This window comes from Trematosphaeria pertusa (genome assembly GCF_010094035.1).
Source record: "Trematosphaeria pertusa strain CBS 122368 unplaced genomic scaffold BU26scaffold_26, whole genome shotgun sequence".
NCBI lineage: Eukaryota > Fungi > Ascomycota > Dothideomycetes > Pleosporales > Trematosphaeriaceae > Trematosphaeria > Trematosphaeria pertusa.
In genome coordinates this window covers 44,653-69,832 of record NW_022987237.1, presented here as the reverse complement: position 1 = coordinate 69,832, position 25,180 = coordinate 44,653, and the positions used below count along the sequence as shown (strand labels likewise).

Below are 25,180 nucleotides of genomic sequence, written 5' to 3'. Positions count from 1 at the left end.
CCGACCACTCAATCCTTTCGTTGCTCATTGTCTTCGCATATACTCGAAGCCTGTCTGTTGACTACATAACAGCTTTCACCCGTTGAGGTCACCCGCGGGAACACGATGTGTAGCCTTTGTGCACGCCTAAGGAGGTGTCGTTATCGATTCACTGCGTCCTCACTTCCGGATCATTCACACACAGAGGAGGAATTCAATAGCTCAGCAACCAGTACAATGCGTCTAGGGTTCTTGGTCTACCATGCTCTAGTGAACAATGGGCTCAACCCTATATTAGACCCGCCGCTTGCCCCTAGGAGACTATTCATATCAGAGCACTCTCTACACAACCTACCAGCTCATCGCCCGTACTCAATCTCTCAACGCTCCCCCCTATCACTGGATTCTAGACCCCCATTGTGCCACGGAGCCATGGATGCGAGGTAAGCCAAACTCATATCAATGTATATCCACGACACTAATATTTGCAGCAAAACTATCACGGTGGGAGCTCGCGATCGGCGGGAGACTTTCGTCCTTAGCCAGAAGGCCCTCGTAAACTGCGAGCTGCTCCAAGCCCTCCCTAACGGCGCCGTGATCAACGGCACGACCCCGCGTGCCTTCGAAGTCATGCTTGCGCACTTGGATGGTGATGAGCGCTTTAACGCTATTATTCGAATCGCGAGGCACGATGCTATTGCCATGCTTGTGGAGACATGGATACTAGCACAACAGCTCGGCCTCTTCCACGTCCAAGACAGACTCATCGACCGCTTCCACGAGCAGTACCTGCGGCATCTCAGGAAGCGCCCCCGCTTCGTGGTGAGCATCAACGCCCCGGCTTTCGAGTACATCCGAGACGTCTTCGGCCCTAACACGCACCCGAAGATCGAGCATTTCCTCATCGCGTGGTACGCGGGCCTTCGCCATGGCCCATCTATGGACCTTGACTATGAAGATGTCCGGGAGCTTCGACCTGAGATCCGGGAGAGGATTGTGAGGCTTGGAGCGCGCGTCCAGTTCAGGGATGAGGATCAGATATTGAGGTCGTTGGATAACTTCAAGATGAGGATTTCTTCTGGTCGGAAGGCGTTGCCAGAGGCTCCTGCTCTTGAGATTATTCTGCCTGATGCTGAGACCCGACCTGCACCAGCTCAACAGCCTCCTCGGGGCACGGACAATAGAACTTCGCCTTTACCTGTGGAAGAACCCTTCCGGCATGAGGTGCATCAGTCTCTGCAGGCCACCCAAGCTCAATCGGACACCCTTCAACATCCCGCTGCTCTACAACAGCAGACAGTAGTAAACGTCTACCCAACCCCGTGCCGCCCCCAAGCGCAGATGCCCCACGAGCCGCCTCCCATTCCACCCAAGTCTCACGCAGAGACACAGCATGAGCCTGAGAATTTCCAAGAGCAGCAGGCAAATAGGACGCAATATCGCTATTGCAATCCATACGCGGAACCAGACATGCAGCCGCAATCACCGGACGTGCGCCATCCTCCACTGCCAGGATCGTGGCCGCATTCTCTGCCGACTCCCACGCCGCAGAACGCTTGGCAGGTTCCCCGATTCGAGAACGCTGCGCCTCCTCCCCCACCAAAGTGGCCACCAGCTCCCTTTGTGGAAGATGAACTGGAGTCTATAACTGGTGCTTCAACTATTCGCGAGCCGACTCCACGACGACCAGCCCCTTATGCGGAGGACCTTCCACGACCGTATGATCCCACCCCTCATCAGTACGATCCGACAGGATACAGGACTCAGCGAGAACAGATTGTGCATAGACAGGGTGCTTCTCATATGCACAATGATCCCACTCCACGCCTGTATGAGCCGACTGGATACGGGACTCGGCAAGGACAGAGCTCGCAAGGGTTGTATGTGCCCCGCGTACACAATGCTCCCCAGGGGCATGATGCGCGCCGTGTGCAGGGTGCTTTCTATGCAGAAGAGGAGGTTAATGGACGAGATGCGCAGCCCGTGCAACAAGCTCCACAGGGTGGTGCCCAAGGGTCATGGTTCACGACATGGCCTCGGCGGCGTTGATGTGCAGTTTGCCATAGGTACAATGCTCACAGGGGGCATTTGCTGCGATAAAGTATGTTTCCTAGGGGAACTGCTAGGGCAGAGGAGTGCTACCTAGGTAGCATTATGCATTGAGAATACCATTGAGGTCAGCGCTGTTTCTCAAAGCGAAAGCATTTTCGTTTCCAATCAAGCATTGCAATGTTCATGAACTTCCCCATCCTTGTAAACCACCGTACTCATCGTTGACGCACCACAATCGGCGAACCCCAGTATAAAACGGCCTCTAGCACTTCCCATAGATCCTAATCCAACACACCAACACACCAACACACCAACCACCACAGCCCCAGATCCTACCTTTCCAACTCCCAAGTCCCCTAAACGGCAAGTGTCATAAGAACAGGTATCTCAACAAAGTCCACATCTTCGACAGCATGCGCAATGTCGATCTTCAGTGGTGCAAACTTGGGCTGGTTCTACTCGTTCGCTTCGTCCATGACCGGCGCCACCATCAATTCCTCCGCTTCAACCAAGTCAATAGGCCTCGCCGGCGCTTTTTCCAACACGCCTCGCGCTGATATGACTGTTACTGTCACTGTCAAGAAGGGCTATGAAACCGGCACGCTCAAGCTCTCGCCCCGCGTCCGCTCGAACTCCGAAATTCTAGGCAAGCTCCCCGACGGCACCGTCATCCACGACGCATCCTACGAGCCCATGAAAGCCGTCGTGCAGCACCTCGACGGCGACGATGACTTCGACTACATCCTGAAGACCGACTCCCGCACCCCGCTGCGCATCGTGCAAGTCTGGACTCTCGCAGGCCAGCTGAAGCTATTCAACGTGCAGAACCGCCTGATACAAGCGGCGACGGAGTTCTATCTGCGCCACTGGAAGCGCTACCAGTTCGTCCCAGATGTCGAGCCCTTCCAGTTCATCTATAAGACGTTCGGGACGCTAGGCGAGTCGCGCATCGGCCTGTTCATCGTGACCTTCTACGCTGGTCTTGCGGGGCCTTGGTTCGCTGCGGACACGCCTGATATGCCGTATGAGTTGCGGTGCCAGCTCGTGAAGATGGCGAATGCTATCCAGGCTATGGGTATGGATTTCATTTTGATGGCTTGGGAGCAGGCTAGGGTGGATAATCATAAGGGCGATTCGCGCAAGGCGCCGGATCTGAAGCTCGAGATCCCTATGGCGGATTCGTGTAGCGAATATGGTAGGGGTCAGCTTGCTATTGAGGACGGGAACGCGTATGCTGCGAGCTACGCTTCTTCGAACGTTTCCGGTTGTACTGCAGGCTCAGGCGCATCGAATCTGAGCAAGGCAAACATTGACAAGCTCCAGAAGCTGGGCAAGGCACCTTCCGCCATCACCTCCCGCATTATTGCTGAGATCAACAAGGCCAAGCGCAACGGTGGTGCAAAGTCAGATGCGTCCGGCCATTCTCGCGGCTCCTCCCATCGCTCTGAGGGCGGCAACTCGGGCACTTCACGCAACTCTGCGACCTCCTCGCGCGGTAGTAGCAAGGCCAACTCCTTCGCATTCCACTGTTCTAGGCACTCCTGCCGTAGTGAATCGGTCAATTCCGGCGCGTCCAAGGTCTCGAAAGCTTCGTCCAAGTCGAAGTCGTCCCGTACGCCGTCTGAGATGGAAAACGAGCTGAACAAGTATGCCCGTGCGGGTGCTGTCTTTGCGAACGCGCTGCCTCCAGGTACACGTACGGCTCCGCGGACAGTCTTCGACGGCGGAAAGTCGGTAGCAGTTTCGGACTCGATCTCCCAGGCACATTGTGGATCAGTTACGTCCACCAACTCCAAGGACGGCAAGACAAAGAAGACTTTGAGCGAGCTTTTCGGTCAGTAGGAGGTCGTCTTTGGTTGAACGGGAGTGAGTCGCTAATATTGTATAGTGGGATTTGTGTTTTCATGAGCATGCTGTGAGCTGCGAGGAACTGATCGTGGGTTCAGGCCTGGCACGTTAGCATTGCTAGGCTAGCCTGCCTATCTCACACACTAGAATGTAATTATTGTGTCAATAAGAAGTATTGTAAAAGAGCTGTCGTGAACATGCAACGTGATTCTTGTTATATGATGCTGGTATCATTTTAAACACCCTATTTTAGAGACGCCCCCTTAACAAAAGAGCCCGCAGAAGTTCGGGGTTACATCATGTCCAGGTGGAAAAGGTCCTGGAATTGTACGACATGTTCCCCGATGGGGGCGATGAGGACGAGCAAGTAGGAACGGTTCCGCCAAGATCGCGTCCGCCACCATTGTAAACTGCTTAAGATGCTTGAATATTTAACTCTCACAACATCAACAATGGAAGTACGAACGGACCCAAAGATGATCTTAAAACTTCTTCTTTCTCATGCTAACCAGCTCAGCTGCTTCTCTACCAACTCGAGAAGTTCCGAGCTTTCGATATGCAGGATTGGGTCAATGTCGGGTGTAGCGCTTTTATCACACAACAATAGTAAAACAGATTTCGATTTATCGATAGTAACATATGCTACTTGGCCATGCATTCCCCATTCCGTTCTTGCATGTAAGAGGGAGAGGGCGTTTGTTAGGCGGAGTCGTGCATGGGTAAAAAGCGGATTTCTATTTCGCTGTGTTACATCCCGGCTCGCCGGAACTATATCCCTTTGTGGGGTCCTACAGTATGGGTGAGTTGAAGCAGCGGAATGCTAGAAGGCGAAGAGCTCAAGGAAGCCAGAGACTTGTGCAACACGCAAGAGAACGATATAATTAGTCACTTACATACCATAGGTAGACAGGCTAAGACCGGGAGCGCTCGTCTGGGCCACCCCAATTCCCACTTCGACAATCCTATTTAGCCCCTTCCGTAAGAGCACTCGCCAGCCGGGCCTGCGTATGCGAGTTCTACGTGATGTTGCCAATCCCGTCCATCCCCATCCGCGCCATCCCAATCCCCACCATTCCAGTACGGATTGAATTGCTCCTGTGACCACGCGTGTTCACGCTCCGAGGAAACTACCGGCCCAACGAAGTAAAACGTCAGGTCCCATATGATCCATGGCTCAATCTTTGGCATAGCCATGTCGAACATCCAGCGCTTGCGCAAGTCCGGACACTCCACCATCACTTCATCCCACCCATCGCGGGCTACATGGTCCTCTTTGCTAATGGGATAAGCGTCCCAATACCGGGAAAGCCAGGTCTTGAAGAAGCGCCGGATCGCATCGTCTTCAAAATTGCTGTGCTCCCAAGCGGTGAGCACGTCGCGGGCGCGAAGGAAAGCGACGGTACCGTCGGACCACTCCCACTCCTCTGTATCCGCCTTCGTGGGCAAGTGATTAAAGCGCAAGTTCATATAATAGAGATGCGCTATGCAGTGGTTCTGGAAGTCCGCACAGCCAAGAAACTGCCCCAGGCAATATGCGTCAACAGTGCGCTCGAAGTTCCACACCGTGACTGGAGAGGCAAATGCGTGCGGGTCGGGCGGGCCATTTCCCTTCTGGCGTTCAGCCACCGTCAGCCAGTCGACCCATTTGAGGTATTCGGCATACTCAGCCTTCCAGTCTTCGATGTGACGCATGACCTCCGCTCCTGTCAGTATCCAGTATGCAAACATATTGAAAAGGCCTGGGTCTATGTCCTTTAGGTGCACCTCGCCTGTATCTGCCTCTTGCCAACGACCTGAAAGTGCAATTTTGAAAAAGGCAGCATCGTGGCATAGTTGGTCCTTGGGTAGAGCGTAGAGAACAGATTTCTCATCGTGAGATACCCTAACGTCCACGGTCACTACGTCATCCGGGAGATTGAGATCTTCTTTACGAATGTCTCGGTAGACATCTCGGGCAAAGGAGAAGTGGTCGCGGAAGATTGGAACCTTAACGCGGGCTCGGCGTCGTCGTAGGAATCCGAAAGAATAAGCGATGTCTCGGTTAGTAGCCATCGTGTTGTTAGGCTATCAGTCTCAGCGGGATGCTAGGACGTTGCGTTGCCGTCGTTTCAGTGAATGGGTCTAGCTAGGTTACTAGCCACGAGGAAGAAAATATATATTTCGGCTGCAGGGTAAGAAAACAATGTGGAAGCTACATTGTATGTGTAAGACGCCATGGCGATACAACAACTAGGGACATGTCAGCGCCCAATGTATGTATAGTCGAGTATCCTAGGAGATGCGTCTACGTTATGCTCAACTGTCCACGTCCACTTTCGTCTCCACCTTTCCCGTTAACTCCCTCCTCTGATCTTTCCTCCTTAGGGTCCTGCTCCTCAGTCCCATTGCCTGGCCCAACGCCCTCCTGTCCACTCTGCTTAATATCCTCTTCCAGCTCTTCTTCCTCACCGGGATCAAGACAGCCCTTTTCGTTATACTCCCTGTCCATCCTATGCATGAGCTCTTCCCCAGGTAGCAGTATGCTCCGATCAATCGCAAGGGGAAGTCCACGATGGCGGCCTCTAACCATGACAAAAAGCATTATGACCTTGCTCGTCGTTTGAAACGCGCCGCTCAAGCTGTAGTTGTCGTATGGAACGCCCGTGCTCAAGCCGACAGTGCCGTAGGCGGAAGTTACCTCAAACAGGATCGAGAATATGGAGAAGCCAGGCTGTGCCGAGTTGAGTTTGCCGCGCTCCACGATGCAGATGAGGAACCAAGCGAGCATCTGGAACCAGATGTCGTAGGCTAACTGCCGCCGCAGATGCTGCGCGAGACCGCCACCGGCGTTGCTCTGATCCAATCCGATGGAGCGTTCCTCGTAAGTGTTTGTCTTCCGAAGGGCCATGACAATAGGGAAGCTGGAGATGTACATCATAACGAGGTATGCGACGAGAAGTGCTGGCGCTAAGGAGCTCACGTTGATGATGTAGGCACCGCTGGTTCTTAGCCCTGTCGCTTGGAAGAGGCCATCGATAACCCTTGTCCCTGTTGGAATAGCCATCACTTGTGGCATCCCCAAATTGAGAACTTCGAACAATATCCATGCAGTCATGTCAATGGTGAGCTGTATGGCCAATAGATACCAGGTCTCCTTGCTCGGGAACAGGTAGATAAAGCATCGGCGCGGGTGATGCAGTAGAAAGGCTAGAGTGTGCCTAAAGCTAGATCGGACGGGGTAGATCTTTTCCAGCGCCCATATAATCAACCGGAGAAAGATGGGAAACTGCGTCTGCCCAGCCAACGAAAGAGCTCCGGAGACGATTAGCACGAAGTAGTCAGCTTGGAAGGGAATATAGTTGGAGTTGAGCACATTCAACCCGCCGTTGGCAAACTCAGTCACGGCGGAGAAGAAGGCCCACCAACCGGGATTCAGGTTGCCGGGTTGCGACGTGCGGAGTATGCTCTTCACACCCGATCGGTATGCGTACGGTACCAGGAATAAAGTGCCAATGGATAGCCAGAAGACCTGGTAGCTTATGAGGAGGAAAAGCAGTGCTTGTAACGCTCGGTACTCGACGCCTCCCAGCTCAAGGCGCTGGTGCTCGCTGAGACCGCGTATGCGGCCCCTCGGATCGAGTTGCGGCCGAAACGATAGGTATTGATGCTCCTCTGGCCGTAGCGGCGAAGTAATGCGGCCGAAAACCCGTTCGAAGAATTCGCGAGCGGTTTTTGTCTCCCACGGCGCCGGGAAGAATCCGAAACCGGTCTGATGGTAGTAGCTACGCCCCGTTACCATCTTCGTTTTTCCCTCCCTTGATGACCTCGCTCTTCCTTTTTGCTTGCCATTGCGCAATCTGCCCCCCTCTCCTACCCTTCTATGCCTGAGACCACTGTTGCTATCATGCGGGGCGCATTCCTCATCCTCCAGGTTCTGCAATGCTTTGCGACCCGCCGCAGAGTGTTGAACGATATCTGCTAGCTTCTTCCGGAAGTAGTATCGGCGGACCAGAACAATGAATGTCGAGACGAAAACAACGTTTCCGATAAGGAGGAGAACGCAGAGCACAGCCTGCTGGAAACCAGTCAAGGTGCCTAAGTTCACCGAATTGAGACCTAGCCAGGATTAGTGGTATAGAGAGATTAGCGCGCTTCCAACCTACCCGTCGTGGTCATGGCACTGCAACAGAGGAAAAGCGCATCAATGTAGCGCAGCCTAGTGCCATTTTGCGATCCCGGATCGTTGGCAAGGCCTTCCCCGTACACTATGATGGATGCAATGGCAATGCAGGTAACGAAGTACAGCATGTGAGCCCGATAGAAATTTAGTTGAAGCGCTTCGTTGCGCAGGTAGCGTAGAAAATGCTCCTTGGCTTCTTGCGGATGCCGCGCTTCTTCCCAAGGATCCGGCATAATGTTCTTTTGCTTCCCCGATGGGAACGAAATGGCAATCGAGTGCTGGCGAAGAATGAGAAAAGTCATGTAACTTTCGAAGTGCAGCCCAGCATGACGCGCGATGACATCACGGGCCTAAGCGACTGCTCTTATCAGCAACTCCGAGGAATCTTCTCAGTTCGCAAGCCAGAAAAACGTACGGGAAGTCCTTCAACAGGTAATTCCAGGTATCTTCGCCGTTTGTAGAGCGGTTTGAAAACCCCCAAACCGCTGCATGTCTCGCCCAATCAGAGTAAACAACCAGGCATGCAATTCACCCATGATACCTTAGGGATCTGATCCGCTGTTATCGCAAACTGGGATTCAAGATTGGAGTACATGGATGCCGTTCATTTTCAAGAGACTATACGGAGGCAACAATGCGGAGGTCATAGGTGGTGTACATACCGGTACACAAGCGCAGCCCCCATCACAGCCGCATTTAGCCGCGCCTCGATATTGCGTCCGCACCTAACAGAAGAGATGTTCGGGGTACTTCCACGTGTCTTTTCGAATGCCGTAGTCCATTTCTCCGTGCCTCACCCCGCAGGAATCCCTTGAGCTGCATTTGAAATACCCCGCGCTAGCGCTGAAGACCGCTTCATGACTTCGAGTTCACATTGCAGTGAAGAATTGCAGGTCAACGAACCGAACATCGGCGGCCTTTAGAAAACATGGCCAAGTTCAGAAATGCTGCTCTGGTGATCGCAGTTCTGGCAGTGGCGTACCAGTGGTGGCTGAAGAACCTCCTCTTTGTAACTTTCGGGCTTGGGCGCGTCATACAGCCTATTGAGAAGTTCCCGTACAAATGTCGGCGCCTTGAGCACAAGAGCTTGGATGGATGTGGAGCCATGTGGCTAGACGAGAAGTATCGCGTCCTGTACGCGGCGTGTACAGGAGTGGCAGCGCGGGATGAGTGGAATCCTAGGTGAGGCTCCACAATCGAAGATGTTTAAAGCAAATCTGCTAACGCGTAGTAAAGCTTATCGAAGTTCAACTACACTGGACGTCGCTCCAGGATGATGGCCATTTACATCGACGAGCCGCTCAAGAACGGCCTCTTCAAAATGCATCCGATTCTTCCTACGGATTACGGCGCCAAACCGGGCGATGGGAAGCTCGATATTGCGGACTTTGATGTCGAGCTTCTCGATTACGGCTCAACGCATCGCTTCTGGCTCGTTAACCAGCGAGCACCATACGACGCGAACGGAACTATGCTGGATGCAAACAAGTATGGGGCGAATACCACCGTAGACGTCTACGAGCATCGCAAAGGCGATAAAAAGATGAAATTCGTTGCCTCCGGTTGGAGCCCGAACATGCATTCCGCGAACAGCATTGCTGTTATGGGATCCAACAATTTCGTCGTCAGCAACGATCGCTCGTCGCAGCTGGAACTGACGAAGAGGCTGGATCCTATCCTTGGCGGCGGGAGCCTCGTATATCACGACGACTGGTGGGACAACTACCGCGTGACGAAAGCGAAGCTCCCTGTTCCTGGTGCTTTGGTACGCGGGCTGGACGATCGTATATACGTGCCCTCTCTCGTCGACGACAAGATCCGCGTCTTTGAGCTGCAAGACCCGGCTGAGTTCAAACAGAAGCATGCTATCAGCATGGCAATGCCTATCGCCGGGCTTACCTTGGATTCGAAGGGCGACTTCTGGGCTGTGGGGAGGAGCAAGTACGACCCAACGGGTCGCTCGAGCACCAATGCCATCTTCAAGATTGAGAAGTTCGAGAAGAAGTTGCCAATCCGGTTCGTTCCTCGGAAGATGTTAGAGGATAAAGAGAAGAAGTTCCTGAGTGGGGTGTCGGTTGCGAGGCATGATGTGAAGACAAAACGTCTCTTCTTCGGAGGTGAGTGGTGGTCATGTCGCTTCCACGCATGATGCGTGTGCTGACGATTCCCAGGCTCCCATATGCCATTCATGTCGGTCTGCGAGCGGCGATGATGCTGTTGCTGACCCGCGGGAGCGGATAGGACAGTATCTAGCTGATCTAGTCCGTATCGAACTTTCCAGGCAGCCGAAACTGGCTCGATGTTGTGTGTGTATCCATGATGCTGATGGTTTTGGGAATTTCGGTTTGCGACAACCTTGTCTGATTCAGTGGAAATGTGTGAGAATAACACTGTGTATCACTTTTAGGAGCAATACCTACTGCATGAAAGCTTGGTCAGTCATGTGAGGGAGGAAAGCGGCTGTGCTGCCGTGAGGGCGAGTCTCGACCAATGACGTCGCAGCTCGCTTGCCGCCATCCCTGCTGGTTGTGGCTGACTCTGAAACACGTGTCTTTAGCTCCATCGCCGCAACACATATGAACCGTAGCTATCCCATTCCTGCCTTCCACACATACATTCACTCTTCGCGCAGTCACAAGCATGGCTGGAAGTCCGCCTGTAAACGAACAAGGCTACATCAACAGCTACGCCGACGCGCGCACCGCCGGCAACACGCTGCTGCGCCTGCCTCTCGAGCTCCGCCAGGACATCTTCGAATACGCCGCCATGGGATACGCCCGCGACCAGGACTGCTGGGACTCGCTTGAAGCCGCCGATATGCGCCAAGGGCGACAAATCTCCTGGCTCCCTCCCATGTGCGTCGTCGACGACGCCTTCTTCATCGAATCTGTGCCCATGTTCCTCAAGCAAGCAAACATCGTGGTCCGCGAGGTATACACAGCCTACAACCTGCGCTTCTTCTTGCAAGCCACCGACACTTTTGCGAGTGTCCAGTCGCTGCGCTTCATCAGGGCGGAGGCGTTGACGCCCTTGTCCGCGGGAGCCGCGCTGCTGGAAGACTGCATCAACCTGCGCGACTTGTCGCTTTCGTTTCGCTTCGACGACTTCAATTTCCCAAAGCGCCTGAACTACGCTCCGGCCCCCAGCGGCGATCTGAACAAGAAGTGGTTTGCCGACGCATATGCATTCCGCCACATTTTGAAGTTGAAGAGCGTCAAGAGAATCACCCTCTTCGCGGTGCCGAGCCCGCTTCCGCGTGAGCTTTTCCCGGTCGGCGTGGAAAGTTTTTGGGGGATAAAGCCGTGGCTCGAGAAGAAGTTCGAGAAGAGGGGAATGAAGGTCCAAATCGTATGCGTAATTATCATTTCCTTTGCTGATTGATGCAGGCTAACGAATGCCTAGGCCTCCCGAATAGGATGTGAGTCGTCCTAGTCCAGCTTGTCGCCTGCGACTCCGGCTAGAAGAATACGGAAGCATTTTGTGAATCGCGCTGCATATTGGATTCCTCAGCGCAGCCATGCCCTTTTTTGAATATCGAAGCGTGGGTCAGCGTCTAGACTGAAGGTGCGCCCAAAGTTGTTCCGGCGACATGGGGCCCGATACGGGGTTTCCGATTGCCTGGACGCAGGATTATCATGTTCTCAGTCCTAGTGAAGTCATTCCCCGAAGCTGTAGTTGGCTGAGGTTGGTCCAACGCTCTTCAGAAGGTAGACATTCTAGGTTGACGGGTGCGCTAATTGACAAGCGTCTTGGCACGCGGCCGCTTTCCGCGGCGCGTTCTCTATCCCAGGGATTCAGACCTCACTTTGCCTCACCACACCCGCGCCATTGCCACTCGATTACGGTCATATTTCATTTGGATCCTTCAATGCCTTGCTTTCCACGAGAGAGCGCGCGCCTAAGTAGGTTTTCCCACACCACCAAGATGGGACGAGACGGCACCCGTCAGCTCTCCTAGTTTACAGCCAGGCTGTCGGCGAGGGCTAGCTGACACGAAGGCCATGTGCGTCTATGACTGCCGTCACTACGGGCATCCGAAAAACCAAGCCTTCCATCGCTCTTCGGCCATGGCTTAGATCAATGTACTTCCGGACGTCGAAGTCTTCCTGTCGACACGCATCTAGCGTCGATGCGCGCTCTCTCCTGTGAACCCAATGTGCCATTCGCACTGCCACGAACCGAATTCGGGATTTCATCACCACTACTCGACGTGGGAAGCGGGAGTCAAGAGAGGATAAGATCACGCGATGTCATGTTCAACCCACCACATCCAGCGGTCGCTCGCCAATGCTGGTCAGCCCCGGTTAATGCGCTATTGGGTGGCAGTAAGCCACCTACAACCCCATAGGCTAGAGCTCATGAGTTCCTGCAGTGTCGGCATGCCTACGGGCTTCGCCATGGACACTCCACACTTTCAGCCTCGTCCGCGGGAACGATTGATATCACCCCAGGTTTTCCCATAAGGCTCCTGATCTCTTGATGCCTCGAGCACTTCCTTCCCGGCCCATAAACAACGAGTTCGCTAGCACACATTCGCGCACTTGGCCCAGCAGCTTCCACTTGCAGAAAAGGTTCGACCAATACTGAAGCATGGCTGGTGAAAAGGCTAAACGCGAGCTGCCTACTCTGGGCGAAAGCTTCTCGGACAGCTCTCCACACTGTAATGAGAACAAGTACGAAGGCTCCTCCACCTCTACAGCACGAGCGCCTTCCCCCCACCGAAACGATGCGGAAATTGGCAGACGCAATGCAGAGGCGGCGCCAAGGAGACTCACCGAAACCGAGTTAAACGCACGGCTCGACCAGCAGAACATACCACGACCGACTGACCCAACGGGCATGCATCCGGTTCTCCGTGAGGGCGTCTTTGCCTATGTCACCGAGCAGCTTTGGCAATTTGGTAAAGGCGAATGGGCGCTCCGACCACGGACCTTTTGCATATTGCGCATCCTCGGTAGAACCGATCTCATGGATACATTCGTCGCACTCAAACGGAATGATGCATACCTTCCCTATAACGGCCGGAACCTTCCCGAGGCCGTGAAAGGTGCGGAACTTCGCACTAAGTTTCTGGAACTGCAGAGCCTCATCTCGTCCAATAGGCATTTGAAAGAGTTGGAAGAGGAGGGTGGTGCACACTTCAATTTCCTGAAATCAGCCGAGGAACACTTTTCCATCGTGAAGCCACTAGGTCGGGGCGGCTCTGGGGAGGTGGATCACGTGTTTGGGAAGCTGAGCTTGAAGAGCTTTGCTAGGAAAAAGCTTCGGCGGGGCCTTTCGGAATTGAAAGACGGAGAAAGACTAGAGCAGTTCACGAGGGAACTAGCGGCTCTGAAAGCGGCTTCGCATCACCACCTCGTCAAGCTCATTTCTTCATATACCGATCCGACTTTCGTTGGTCTGATCATGAGGCCTGTAGCCGACATGGACCTCAAGGCATACCTAAAAGAGATCAAGGATTGCGAATCCGATCGTGCCGTCCGGAAGCAATGTCTGCGGACCTTCTTCGGCTGTCTTATTTCGGCGTTGGAATATCTCCATGACAAGGGTATCATCCACAAGGATATCAAACCCGAAAACGTCCTCGTCAAGCACACGAAGGTTTACCTGACCGATTTCGGTACCTCAAGGACCTTGCGCGAAATGTCTCGCAGCCTTTCTACCGGAAAGAGGACCTACGCCGTCACATGGAAGTATGCCGCTCCGGAAGTAGTGGATGATGCTGTAAGTCTAGATAGATCATGTACCCAAGTATAAAAACGCTAACTAGTGATAGCCTCGGGGAAGGCTTAGCGACATATGGTCAATGGGATGCGTCTTCTTGGAAATGGCTACAGTGCTCAATAACCACACACTGGAGGACCTGAGATCATACCAGTATATGAACAACGCGGAATTGTACTGGGCTGACGAAAGTTTGAACAAAGCATGGATCCAGAAAATGAGGTCGGAGCCCGATTCCGAAGATAGGGAGCCCCTGGAATGGGCAGAGATGATGCTGCATAAAGCGAGAACCGCACGCCCCACAGCATCTCAGGTACGAGCCAAGATCACCGATAGTAACAGTGGACACCCCTATTTCTGCTTTCATTGCTTAGAAGAGGAACAAGAGGGGCCGTCCCAGGCTACCAGACCAGGCGAGGTACCCGATCCGGAACTCGTGACAGCATCACTCTTGCGTTCGTATATCCAACGCCGCGTGGCAAGAGGAGCGGCTCAAGGTATTGGCGATGAGCAAGAAAGCACGGATGAAAACGATCGGGTTACTTCCAAGATGCTTGAGGATGCTGGCGTCGTAACGGTGCCGACTGACGGGGGTACCTCTACAGGTGAGAAGCTCGAACAACACGAAGCGGGTATAGGAACCAGAGCCTCGAATGCGAAGCAGATTGGCCGAAATGAAAATACTCAGACTCGATATCCGCCAGCTAAACCAGAGACCGAGGGGACACCTGTAAAGAGAGGGATGGATACCGAACGCGGACCACCATCAGCTATGGGCCAAGAATCTCGACCAGCGAGCCATTTAGCCTCAAAGACCACCGAAACAAAACCGGATAAGCAACCTACCGCCACGAAACAGGTGAGGTTCGAAGCATCAACTGAGCCATTGATTCGATGGAAGCGATTTACTGGGCTACATGCAGAGAGCAGACCGGCTCCTTCGGAGCCGATTGAAGAACCAGAAGACGCCGAAGACACCCCTATAGTTTCTCCGAAGCCCTTGGTCTCCCCTCCCCTGGATCAAAGCGACTGCTATCCGTTGCCCGACACCACCCTTGTGCCCTCATACATTTTGGCAGGCGCGAATAGGTTCACCATGAGCGAACTGAGTGCTTCGAACCCTGGTCTTGGTAGATACAACATGTTCGTCTACGGCCGCTTGATGTTCCCGAGTATTCTCCGCGCATTTGCAGCAAGTTCGCTTCAAGGAATAGAGTCACATCTACACAAACGACGGCTCACTCCATCCTCGAGCGACTGGGCTAGGATCAACGTTTCGATACAACGCGCAGCTGAAGCTATGGCACCGGCTCGTTTGAAGGGTTATGATGTCTGGCGGCCTTCGCACATGGATTGTGCTGTGATTCAAGAGAAGTCCTGGACTGCCAAGGTCCTAGACAATAGGCGGATGAAGAACTTCCCTGGTCTAGAGTCAGATCCTCCAGGGGAGGTGACTGGCTTCCTCATTCTGGGCCTAGGTGAAGAGGTACTAGAGTACTGCGATCTGGTCTTCGCCTCGGACAGGAAGTTCTTGAAGAGAGCGAACGCTGAATCGGATGAACCCTTTTCGGAGCCAAAAGTGACTGGCCTTCTGGAAAGAAAACTCGTCACGGTTGACGTACAGCTGACCTCTGGCGAGTTTCGCTCTGTTGCTGCTTATACGTACGTCTGGGCCCAAGGTGCGGATCATCTCCGCCATGCGTGGCGACCTGAGGGGTTTGTGCGGCGCCGCGACTTTCAGCAGCTTTCCGACGTGGAATCGATTGACTGGAGAGCAGAGGAGCAGGCATTAGCCAAGACAATGCATATCGCATATGCGCTTGTGGGCGACGAGCTGTGTGTGGCCATTCTTTCCGACGACTTCGCGAAGCTCACGCTGCTCCTAAAAGACGGCAACAATCCAGATGGGCGCTGCAAGTTGTTTGGTACGCCTCTTCAAGCAGCAGTAGCAACGAATCAAGAAGAGATGGTTCGCCTTCTCCTGTCTTATGATGCCAACCCGAGTCTCAAAGGTGGGAAATATGGCACGCCGCTCATCGCTGCTACTGTCGGAAGTAGGCAAAAGATAATCAAGATTCTCCTCAAACATCGCGCCGATGTGTTTGCTTCAAATCCCCAGTACGTGAATGCGTTGTACCAAGCGGTTGGGAAAGGCGACATAGCTATCGCAACGATGCTGCTTGAAGCCGGTGCCTGGATGGGTAGGGAGTACGGAGAGATGTATGACCTTGCGATTGAACGCCAAGACCGGGATATGCAGGCGCTCCTGCTGGACTACGATGTGCGGGAGGCATTCCGTGATCGTCTGCTGTCTGCTGGATCCCACCAGGAGATTATCGGAAGAGATCACCACGAGGATGAGAGCCTCGCAAGAACATCGACCCAAGTTCTGAAGTCGGTCATTACTAATTTCATCAGTCTGAGCAGTCGGCCCGGTAGATGGACGGGTCACAAAGGCGTTGTCATTACGCGGGCAGCGTTGCGGGCAGGTGCTCCTCCTATCATCCTAGACTATATTCGAGGAGCCATCAGTCCTATCCAGAAACTCATCGATATCCTGAAGGCCGCCGATAAGAGAAAGGAAGACGAGAATGAATGGATGATGGACGTGGATGACAGGGTCGTGGAACTGAACTCCGACGAAGACGAGGAACCCGTAATCGAGGGGCCGAAGACCCCGGTTATAAAGGTCACCAATTCTGGATACAACCATGAAATCGCGCCGTATTCCTATACTACTTCAACGCGATCACGAAATTCGTCTATCTCCTCCATAAGGTCAACAAGCTCGTCAGGTTCAGATGATCGCGTGAACGCGCATGACAGAAACTCGAGTGATACCGAGGCGGGCTTTCGAAAGGAACCACCCATTCCAACTGAGCCGGTGGCATCGACGCCAAAGCCCCGAGAAGAGCCATATCCTACACGCTTGACTGAATCCCCTAAACCGCACACACGGCGCTACACCTATGACCTTGGGCCAAAGTATGCGCCCAGAGACTACAGTCATTCTACGTCCGATACGGATCTCAATACCGTGAGGCGTTCGCCCACGCCCCGGGTCCGGGCGGAACCGCCCGTTGGTCCTGCGTCCAGGAGAAGTACGCTGGGTGCCCAGCCCATTCGCTCAACATACTCCCGGCAAGACGTGAGCCCGCAGTACCTAGTAAGTACACCAACATCCTTACTGGACGATCTCAGCTGATTCAACAGGCCCCACCTTCCATGATCTCTCGCACCCGCTCTTTGGACAGCCGGCTACCTGCAGCGCATCCCCAGCAGAGTTTTGCGCGACCACACAGCCCTGACTTCAGAAATGCCAGCGACGAGCTCGTCAGCCCCTCGCTCCGCCGCTGGAGCAGTGCGCGTCGGAGCCAACCACGGCCGCCGGACCACGTTCCGGCCAGAAACGTGCGCCCGGCAGAGTTCTGCCTTGCGATGAGACCGAAAAGAAGACGCGGGCCTGACTGCGCTACATGTAATGGTCTCGGATGGGTTAGGGGGATATTTGGTCCACCTGGTCGAGAATATAGGAGAGAGGTAACCTGCACGGATTGCCAGGGAAGAGGTGGAGCATCTTACTGATCTCCAGGAATCAGCACAACGGTTTCTGTACTAAAGGCTATCAAGCAATTGTGGTTTATCTTTCCCACTCGTTTCCATAGTGGCGCCCGGCATATAGGACCGAAGACGCGAAGGCAGCTCTCTTATTTAGATTGATCCTGTGTCAGCGCTAGTGGCTCGACCAAGCATGAGAGGTTTTCGTTACATATGTTGGTTAACCCACAAGTTGATAGGTACGAGTCAAAGTGCATATCGTTGCACAAGGACTTCCATCGCCGGCCGTCCCCGCCACCGACACAACTGACGACGCAATGTTGCTCTCGGATGCTTTTAGATGCTTTCGGATGCTTGCGGAGGGAGATGCGCGTCCCTAAGCCCTATGAGAAGTCCTAGTAACCCCCGACTTCTTCGGGGTCTGGCTATCTCTTTGTTCTTTTCCAGTAGGGCATAGAGGGCCTTAAGCAAGAGGTTGGTTCTGATCGGCATTAGAATTTGAGAGTATTTAGCAACAGCCAGAGGTTGATTCTTGTAGGGAATAGGATTTGAGTGATGTTGGCGTAGTTGCTCGAGTAGTAGATACATTATAAAAGTGAACACCAATCGAGTAGCGAGCCGAGTAGCGAGCACTCGGCTCTGCCGAGATCACCGGCACGGACCATATTCGGCTCGGCCCGCACGAACTATCGATTCGTTTCGGGAAGGCCTCTATTTGGGCCCACTACTTTGCTTAGCATGCATAATTGCTACTCTGCAGGCAAGCAACTGCGATTAAGCTTGACATGTTTACTACCCGTAATCTTCGCTCAAACATGGCTGCACGCGACCAAACACCGGAGCATTTGTGGGACAATTCCTCAGAGCAAACGTGCGAAGCAACTGACAAATGTCTGGCCAGCAAACCCTCGGAAGAAGTACTTTACCCCCCCACAGGTAACGTTGAACTGAGCGAAGTACCGGACTCAGATCCTGCAAGCATCGATCAACTCTGGAAAGCCGTCTCGAAGACCCTCAAGCTGAAACAGCAGCATTCAATGGCCACCACATCATCCCCCGCTCCCGTCCATCTTACCAAACGTAATGTTGACGCATTCATGAACAAATATGGCATCACTCTGCAGGATAGCATCTCGTTTCACGATGTCACCATTGGGGACGAGTTGAAATCCGCCGACGTCGAATCTGTCTGCATCGCACCGGAGAGCAAGGGGTTTCTCACCAATCACCTCCAGCAAATCCACATGCCCGACTTCCAAGCCTTCGTCACCGAGAAACTTTTCCGACAGGCGTACCACCAAGACGGCACCTACGGCATCTCGCGACGACTCATGGACTACGAAGCCATCGCTGAAGGGAACCCTGATCCGGCGCGACCCCACGATAGGGCCCTTATGTGGTATGCACCGGTCCCTCTTTCTGCTCTGCCAAGCATCCCTGCGGCCCCGAGGAATTCGGCCCAGGCAACCACGTCGACCACCACCCAGCGTCCCCCCACCGTGCCCACGGGCAACGCCGCCCCCAAAGGAAACCCGGCAGCCGGAGCCCAGTTTCTCTCTTCCCTAGACGAATTACAGCTCTGGGCCACGAAACCGCACATCCTCTATGCCCTCACGGACAAGATCTTCAGTGCGACGTTCAAGAGCAGAGCAACCTTCCTTCCACGACTCCGCGATGACACAATGTATCCCTACCTCACAGTAGATGTTGTCGCTCATCCGCTTGACGCTCACCTCAACGCGGCCTTTCTCGTTGCGTGCAGGGACCCCTTAGTCTTTGGCGTCACGGCGCTCTACAATCGATGGCTGCTTGCTCAGCAGCACGATATGCACGCCAAAAGAGTCGCCGCATCTTCTCCGCCATCGGCCTCGACGAGCTCGCCGTCCGAGCAGGAGGGCGACGCACATCCAGGCACGGACTCGATTCTGCACTTTGTTGTGCTCGTCTCCCAGAATGGCTGGCTCCTCGTCAAGATCAGCCCTCAGAGCTGGCCGGTGCAGGAGAACAAGTGGGCGGGGGTGAGGGTCGAAACCTGGCAGCGTGGGAATATCCGCGCCGGCTTTGACGATCTTGCGGATACGGTGAGGAGGATTCACACTTGGGGCACCACTTCGTATAAGGGGGCGTGCAAGCGCGATGTTGAGGGGTTGTATAAGTGTACGGGGGGAGCCCAGAGGTTCTTGTCTCCGGACGTTACTGAGACCGAGACGAAGGTGAATGAGGAACCTGAGACCGAGACGATGGTGAATGAGGAACCTGTGGGGCCGGTGGTTGGGGGGCTAGCGGGCGGGAACCCGTGGATTGAAGGACTACATAGTGATGGACTCACATAGCACAGATAGTCTAAGCAATCACTGACGTCCTTCTCAATCGTCAGCATCGCATATAGCAAACGGTTCTTCATTGTAGAATGCCGCTGCGACATTACTCGGCCGCAATCCACATATGCATTTAGAAGAACAAATGGTAAAAGCCTAGATCGATATGCAGGCGCTCGAGCCAGCAGGCCGTTTAGTGCTAAAGGCCAGCTAGCAGTCTAGTTTTTTTCTACGTATTTAACTTCCTATAAACTAATTAATAGATTTTCTTTTTCTCTCATCTCTTATATCTAAACTTCTTCTTCTTCTTTATAATATTTCTTTAGAATTAGATAGCGTATTATAATGTTTTAACTAAAGCCTATAAGCTGACGATATGGCGGTGGTACCTTCGGCATCTGCCTCTCATCGCAGAGGCCACTTAGCCACGATGTCGCCGGGGCCAAAACGTCCTTGTCCGGAACAGGGACGACGTATTTGGCGACAGAATACAGCGTCTCGCCGCGCGCGATGGCATACCGCACAGCCTCTAGGTCGGCCAGAATTTGTCGCGCCGACGAGTAGAGCTGTTTCCAGCATTTCTCGGCGATAGTAGCGCATACGTGCGGATCGGTGGGAAACTCCCCGGCGCGGAATCGACGCTCGATTTCGTCTTCGTCTTTGGAGTTGTCCAGATCCGGGAACACTTCATGGCCCATCATGATAAAGTAGATGGCACTTCCGAGGGCGAATAGATCCGTCTTTATGCTTGCGTGATCTGCCGGTTTGCGGGGTAGATATGCCTTGGTAGATTCGAGGGAGAGGCCGTCTAGAAGGATCTCTCCGTCCGTAGAGAAGTGCTGGCCCTGGAAGTCGGCGAGCTTGAGGTCAAGATTGGCATCAAGCAGGAAGTTATCGTGGCGGAGGTCGCAGTGGAGGACTCGCTTTGAGTGGATATAGGATACGGCTTCGGTGGCTTGTATACACCAGGATAGGCGTCGCTCGAGAGATAGCTCTGAGTGAGCGGAGAGGTAGTCGTGCAGATTGCCATTTGGGGCAAACTCCAGGAAAAGGCCATCTTTGCTTATACCCTTCGACTGGATGATACGAGGATGGCGTCCGAGAACACTCAGAATCTTCGCTTCGATCTGAACCCATTTCATCTCCTCCTGAGTGTGCGGATACTTGAGGACCGTCGTTTCGTCGACTTCGCCAATCCAGCAACCGCCGCCATGCGCAATGATCCGCTTGACTCCCTGAGGGAGATATCGATGAATCTCGACGTACGTTATGTGCGACATTGCAGCAACTTTAATATATCATGTAGAGCCACAGGGACCAAAGGTGTTTCACTCCGCAAAGACGTTCGAGATGTTGGTTGGATGCCGGTATAATTAGCACGGAAAGACATGGTTTCTGGCTCCTGGTTGATCAACGCTCCATACCGGCATAATCGAGGCATCAGCTGTTGGAGCTGCCATGTGTCATCGGAGCGGGGCAGGATTTTTGCGGTGGCGCAGTCAGAATCCTGTCTTGGCATTATCCGCGCCACACGGATGCCGTGCGACGCTAAAACACCCCCGGCCGTTTTTCCTGATTGCCTGGACACTTGCACCACACCGCACCAACTTCCAAACATCCGCCTACACCGATACACAGCCCTCCTGCTCTCCGTCCAGTTCCTCCCGTTTACAAGGATTGATAGCGGCCACTAGATGTGCCAATGAGCCTATTCTCATCGTACGTGCCCCTGTCGTGACAACGGTTATTTCCTATTGGGCCCCCTAAATTCCAATGATTAATGGCCTGTCAACAGAGTAAATGTCGAGCGCTGCACATCCCACCTTGTCTGGCCACCACGATTCATGATAAACCACAGCACGCACACAGATCCTCCTCAGATTTCGTTCCACCCTTCATCCTCCACGATTCCACATGGAGATTGAGACTGCGGAGAATGTAACGGAGCGGAGAGGCTTTATAAAGAGACCTGGTAACACAACGGTTGTTATTCGTGCGGGGTACTCTGTCATTTGCGACATTAAAGACCGCCTGGGTGTGGTGCTCAAGGTACCTTTACCCTTCGAGGAGTTTAAGCAAGCCATGGAGATTGAAAAGCGGGTGTATCGCCGTCTAGGGAAGCACCCAAACCTACCTAATGTTGTAGACATGAATGAGTATGGCATTTACCTCAAACGAGCAGAGTCTAGATGCCTCCGACTGTACTACAATAAAGGAGGCAAGGCCACGCCTGAAGAGAGGATTAAGTGGTGTCAAGACGTTGCCGAAGTACTCAACTACGTCCATGAGAACAACATCCGTTACGCTAACCTATCTAGGAAGAATTTGTTAATAGATTCGGCACGGAATATTCTTCTCTGCGATTTTGGTGGCTCTTCTATCGACGACGACTAGGTAGAAGTTGTTGCCGAAATTGGTTTCTGGCATCCTGACGAGCGAGAATACCCCGCCTACCATCCGTGCGGAAATTCATACACTTGGATCAACTATCTACGAGATCGTGACGGGCAGGAAACCTTTTCACGAGAAAATAGAGGAGCAGGAGTGCGAGGTTGAGAAACTTATAAAGGAGGGAAAGTACCCTAACGTGAGCGAACTTCCGCTCGGGGATGTGATAGTTAAGTGTTGGAAACGCGAGGGCTACTTCAATTTAGCGGCTGATGTGGCTGAAGAGATTACCTATTCTAGTATGTTTCGTTCACGTTATTAGCGAAGAGACACATAGAGCTAATCGCATGTTAGCTCCAAGATATCTAGCCTAAATATGGCCTAGTCTTCCCCTTGCCAGGAACTCGTCTGGTTGTTCCTCTAACAAGGACTTGTCCAATCATTCCTCTAGCAAGGACTCACCTAGCATTTTCTCTGGTAAGAACTCGTCCAACCGTTTGTCCGGACAAGCAGAATCGATGGCGAACTAAATTAGGGACAATCGATCGGACGACGCGGCGACGCGGGCGCACGACTTCGGGTCGGCCTCTAGGCAGGTGCAGACTTGGGAATGAAGGAATATATTTGTATTTAACTTCTAAAAACGAGTGTGTTGTTATCTCCACCTTATCCCTCATAACAAGTGCCATCATCTCTGAAAACCGGTGTAGCTCGAGCGATTCAATGTTGGAGGTGCGGCTTGGGTGTCCGTGACCTTCTACAAAACGCAGTCATCATCTCCACTAAAAACTCTGGAAATTTCATAGCCGGACAATTTAAATGTCCCTAGATGTCGGTTCCCTTAGGAAGTTGAGCTAGGGCATTTATTGCAAACTCTTCCGCTCTAAGTTATAATGATCGAAGAACCCGCGATCTCTGTAGCATTGGCGCACTGGCCACTGGGGGGAGCATTATTGCACTGGTCTTGGTCAATTCTCATTCGCTCGGTGTGTGGAGGTGTCTGCTTGCAGCCAGACGCCTTGGTGGTCTGCTAGTAATACGTGCATCTACAACCCTATAGCTGCTTATTAGGGTCTGTATTCCTAATGTTTAGAAAGGCTAGCTTCCATCGTACTTACCATTGTCGGTTAAATCAGTAGTGACCACGTCTAGGAATTCGCGAGAGTTGGATTGGGGTCAGGCAACCAGAGAAACTGTTCTAGTGTTAGTCCCTGCTAGTCCCTTAAGTAGGGCGCAGTCTTCTTACTTTTCGAGCGCGAATGCTGAAAATTAATTAAACCCAACAGCGATGAATTCGTTCTATACTTTGCGGGGTGGGATTGGCAAGCGCCGAGTAAGTTGTTCTAAACGGTTCTAACTGATCCCATCCTTTATGCGGGCAGTGACCGAATAAATGCTGACGACATTTTACGCGGAATGGGCCGTCTCACCGGTGAGCTTCTGCGGGTCGAGCTAAATAAGGGTTGGACTGACCGGAAGCGTCATTAGTAATTTGCATCCCGCCATGCTATCTGCCTCACACACAAAGTTGTCGCCTTGGTCCCCCGCTTCTCGACGCAACCAAACCTATGCCCAGGGTGAGTAAATTTGGTCCGGGAACATTGCTATTCGGAGCTCGCATAGCGAAATAGAAGATCTCGTCTAATTCATCTATGCAATCCGTGGTTCCGCGACCAGTAAATGGCAGCTGCAGGGTTCTACTTCTCCTCCTCCGTCTAACCCCGCAATCATCTGCGGATATCTCGCTTACCAGCCAGCCTCATCCTACCCGCCGCATCTTTGTTAAAAAAGCTCCCGCAGTCTATTCCCACGGCTTATGTCCTTCCAGTGCTCTGTAGACATGTGGGCTCTAGGCGCTGTTCTCGTCAGACTGAGGTGTGGGCTCCCGAGGTACGTAGACGCACATTAAGGATGGTAAGCTCTGGCGTCGAGACGTGAGTCGGCGGCTCCTACAGTACTTCACGGAAACGCGAGACGACCTGGCTTTCTTTTTGCTACAGGCGATGTTGTGCATGGAGCCTGAAAAGCGCAGGAGGGCCTGGGATTCACACGAAAGGTCGCTGCTGCTGCGTGAGGGTAGTCGAGATACCTGAAAGACCGAAGCTGTAGCAATGGTGGAAGAAGAGGGAGAGGTAAAGGACGATAACGAGGACAGTGACGAGGAGGAAGATGAGAGCGAGACAAAAACAGTCCGCGCGAACAGTCGCCACCAGAATGGCAAAGTGCCACGCATCTTTGTCGACCGTGGCACAGAGGGCGTGAGGGCCGACCCAAGGATGAACTCCGACATCTCTGGCTCTCCCAGCTCCGCACTCCGGAACTGCGACCTCGACCTCGCAGGGAGCCGATACAGCTTCTTCTTAACAAGGCCGGCCGGCCGCCACCGGCGGCGCAGGGGACGCAAGGGGCGGAGGAGATGCTGGACAAGATCTGTGACCCCTTGGATAGCTTCTTTGATAAGTCTGATGTCGGCGCCGTTTCAGGGTTTTCTGAGGATTTTGAGTCGGCTCCGGGTTCCGCGATTCCTCGGCCGCCCGGCCCATTCCAAGGGCCGGTGCCCTGTGAGAACGAGGATCGTGTGGGTGCTCCGGCTGTATCATGTCCGCTCGAGCCTGTAGTACCACAGAAGAGACTAAGGTAAGCACGATGGAGTGTCCCTCTTTCTGTCCACAAAGCTAACCGGAGGGGAACAGAGAGCTGGACGTCTTTGAAAGTGCTATCTTGCAGCCGAAAGACTTTCAGAACGAGTCGGCATTGTGATCATCAAATTGTTACCAAGAACATCGCGCGCGGAGCAAGCTTCTGCCGGGGTTGGTTGTGGGATGACATACGGCTAGAGAAAGTGTGAAGAAATTAGTTATGTATCGCTTACTATTGGCTTTGGGCGACTCGGTGACCATTTGTAAGGTTGCAGGTTGATAGAATGCATGTATCCTCTGGATTGATGTTGATAAATGCTGGCATGGAGTCTGATAAGAAAAGGGCAAGGACTAGCTTGCGATGAGTCGCGAATCATCGCATGAAACTAAAAAATGACCAGGTACCAGAGCCGCTCGAATGGGGGCGATGAGGCTCTTGCGTGGCATCGACCGTAGGTGAGGCCGTGCGATCCCCGGCGGCTGGGCTTCTTGTTGGCTTCTTGTCAGCGCCCGCT

At 53.2% G+C, this 25,180-nt stretch overlaps 12 protein-coding genes across 12 annotated transcripts; 8 read left to right on the top strand and 4 right to left on the bottom strand.

Moving 5' to 3' along the window:
* Positions 1 to 411: 411 nt before the first annotated feature.
* Positions 412 to 2,028, top strand: BU26DRAFT_572164 (uncharacterized protein; the record flags this gene model as incomplete). The annotated part of the gene is made up of 2 exons (XM_033834215.1): positions 412 to 422; positions 471 to 2,028. 2 exons carry the CDS (start codon positions 412 to 414, stop codon positions 2,026 to 2,028), a joined length of 1,569 nt encoding a protein of 522 aa, XP_033675925.1.
* Positions 2,029 to 2,451: 423 nt separating this feature from the next.
* Positions 2,452 to 3,873, top strand: BU26DRAFT_572163 (uncharacterized protein; the record flags this gene model as incomplete). The annotated part of the gene is made up of 1 exon (XM_033834214.1): positions 2,452 to 3,873. One exon carries the CDS (start codon positions 2,452 to 2,454, stop codon positions 3,871 to 3,873), a length of 1,422 nt encoding a protein of 473 aa, XP_033675924.1.
* A 972-nt stretch (positions 3,874 to 4,845) lies between these two features.
* On the bottom strand, positions 4,846 to 5,931 carry BU26DRAFT_572162 (uncharacterized protein; the record flags this gene model as incomplete). Its single annotated transcript, XM_033834213.1, has 1 exon — positions 4,846 to 5,931. One exon carries the CDS (start codon positions 5,929 to 5,931, stop codon positions 4,846 to 4,848), a length of 1,086 nt encoding a protein of 361 aa, XP_033675923.1.
* A 194-nt stretch (positions 5,932 to 6,125) lies between these two features.
* Positions 6,126 to 8,314, bottom strand: BU26DRAFT_469513 (TrkH-domain-containing protein). The gene is made up of 2 exons (XM_033825318.1): positions 8,022 to 8,314; positions 6,126 to 7,974 (listed from the first exon to the last, which is right to left on the bottom strand). The coding sequence occupies exons 1-2, from the start codon at positions 8,269 to 8,271 to the stop codon at positions 6,164 to 6,166; spliced, it is 2,061 nt and encodes a 686-aa protein (XP_033675922.1). The 5' UTR covers positions 8,272 to 8,314; the 3' UTR covers positions 6,126 to 6,163.
* Positions 8,315 to 8,364: 50 nt separating this feature from the next.
* BU26DRAFT_611138 (uncharacterized protein) lies at positions 8,365 to 10,408 on the top strand (the record flags this gene model as incomplete). The annotated part of the gene is made up of 4 exons (XM_033836048.1): positions 8,365 to 8,470; positions 9,004 to 9,220; positions 9,275 to 10,155; positions 10,210 to 10,408. The coding sequence occupies 4 exons, from the start codon at positions 8,365 to 8,367 to the stop codon at positions 10,248 to 10,250; spliced, it is 1,245 nt and encodes a 414-aa protein (XP_033675921.1). The 3' UTR covers positions 10,251 to 10,408.
* Positions 10,409 to 10,462: 54 nt separating this feature from the next.
* Positions 10,463 to 11,846, top strand: BU26DRAFT_184460 (uncharacterized protein). Its single transcript, XM_033820430.1, has 2 exons — positions 10,463 to 11,386; positions 11,441 to 11,846. Exons 1-2 carry the CDS (start codon positions 10,679 to 10,681, stop codon positions 11,468 to 11,470), a joined length of 738 nt encoding a protein of 245 aa, XP_033675920.1. The 5' UTR covers positions 10,463 to 10,678; the 3' UTR covers positions 11,471 to 11,846.
* Positions 11,847 to 12,433: 587 nt separating this feature from the next.
* BU26DRAFT_184469 (uncharacterized protein) lies at positions 12,434 to 12,965 on the bottom strand. Its single transcript, XM_033820431.1, has one exon. The coding sequence runs from the start codon at positions 12,877 to 12,879 to the stop codon at positions 12,481 to 12,483; it is 399 nt and encodes a 132-aa protein (XP_033675919.1). The 5' UTR covers positions 12,880 to 12,965; the 3' UTR covers positions 12,434 to 12,480.
* A 2,598-nt stretch (positions 12,966 to 15,563) lies between these two features.
* BU26DRAFT_441548 (ankyrin) lies at positions 15,564 to 15,980 on the top strand (the record flags this gene model as incomplete). Its single annotated transcript, XM_033824462.1, has 1 exon — positions 15,564 to 15,980. A coding segment is annotated over one exon (417 nt), but the record flags the coding sequence as incomplete, so codon positions are not given.
* A 2,110-nt stretch (positions 15,981 to 18,090) lies between these two features.
* BU26DRAFT_586507 (uncharacterized protein) lies at positions 18,091 to 19,653 on the top strand (the record flags this gene model as incomplete). Its single annotated transcript, XM_033834659.1, has 1 exon — positions 18,091 to 19,653. Exon 1 carries the CDS (start codon positions 18,106 to 18,108, stop codon positions 19,651 to 19,653), a length of 1,548 nt encoding a protein of 515 aa, XP_033675917.1. The 5' UTR covers positions 18,091 to 18,105.
* Positions 19,654 to 19,914: 261 nt separating this feature from the next.
* On the bottom strand, positions 19,915 to 21,083 carry BU26DRAFT_525478 (kinase-like protein). Its single transcript, XM_033830514.1, has one exon. The coding sequence runs from the start codon at positions 20,916 to 20,918 to the stop codon at positions 19,989 to 19,991; it is 930 nt and encodes a 309-aa protein (XP_033675916.1). The 5' UTR covers positions 20,919 to 21,083; the 3' UTR covers positions 19,915 to 19,988.
* Positions 21,084 to 21,277: 194 nt separating this feature from the next.
* On the top strand, positions 21,278 to 22,556 carry BU26DRAFT_525477 (uncharacterized protein; the record flags this gene model as incomplete). Its single annotated transcript, XM_033830513.1, has 6 exons — positions 21,278 to 21,357; positions 21,431 to 22,006; positions 22,037 to 22,097; positions 22,150 to 22,329; positions 22,412 to 22,503; positions 22,540 to 22,556. Exons 2-6 carry the CDS (start codon positions 21,553 to 21,555, stop codon positions 22,554 to 22,556), a joined length of 804 nt encoding a protein of 267 aa, XP_033675915.1. The 5' UTR covers positions 21,278 to 21,357; positions 21,431 to 21,552.
* A 1,581-nt stretch (positions 22,557 to 24,137) lies between these two features.
* Positions 24,138 to 24,786, top strand: BU26DRAFT_572154 (uncharacterized protein; the record flags this gene model as incomplete). The annotated part of the gene is made up of 3 exons (XM_033834212.1): positions 24,138 to 24,284; positions 24,332 to 24,663; positions 24,720 to 24,786. 3 exons carry the CDS (start codon positions 24,138 to 24,140, stop codon positions 24,784 to 24,786), a joined length of 546 nt encoding a protein of 181 aa, XP_033675914.1.
* Between the last annotated feature and the right edge of the window lie 394 nt (positions 24,787 to 25,180).

Coding starts and splice junctions, on each gene's coding strand:
- BU26DRAFT_469513 (XM_033825318.1), bottom strand. CDS start 8,271: ATGCCGGATCCTTGGGAAGAAGCGCGGCATCCGCAAGAAGCCAAGGAG. Junction 7,975..8,021: donor CAGTGCCATGACCACGACGG/GTAGGTTGGAAG, acceptor AATCCTGGCTAG/GTCTCAATTCGGTGAACTTA.
- BU26DRAFT_525478 (XM_033830514.1), bottom strand. CDS start 20,918: ATGTCGCACATAACGTACGTCGAGATTCATCGATATCTCCCTCAGGGA.
- BU26DRAFT_184469 (XM_033820431.1), bottom strand. CDS start 12,879: ATGCCCGTTGGGTCAGTCGGTCGTGGTATGTTCTGCTGGTCGAGCCGT.
- BU26DRAFT_184460 (XM_033820430.1), top strand. CDS start 10,679: ATGGCTGGAAGTCCGCCTGTAAACGAACAAGGCTACATCAACAGCTAC. Junction 11,387..11,440: donor GGGGAATGAAGGTCCAAATC/GTATGCGTAATT, acceptor ACGAATGCCTAG/GCCTCCCGAATAGGATGTGA.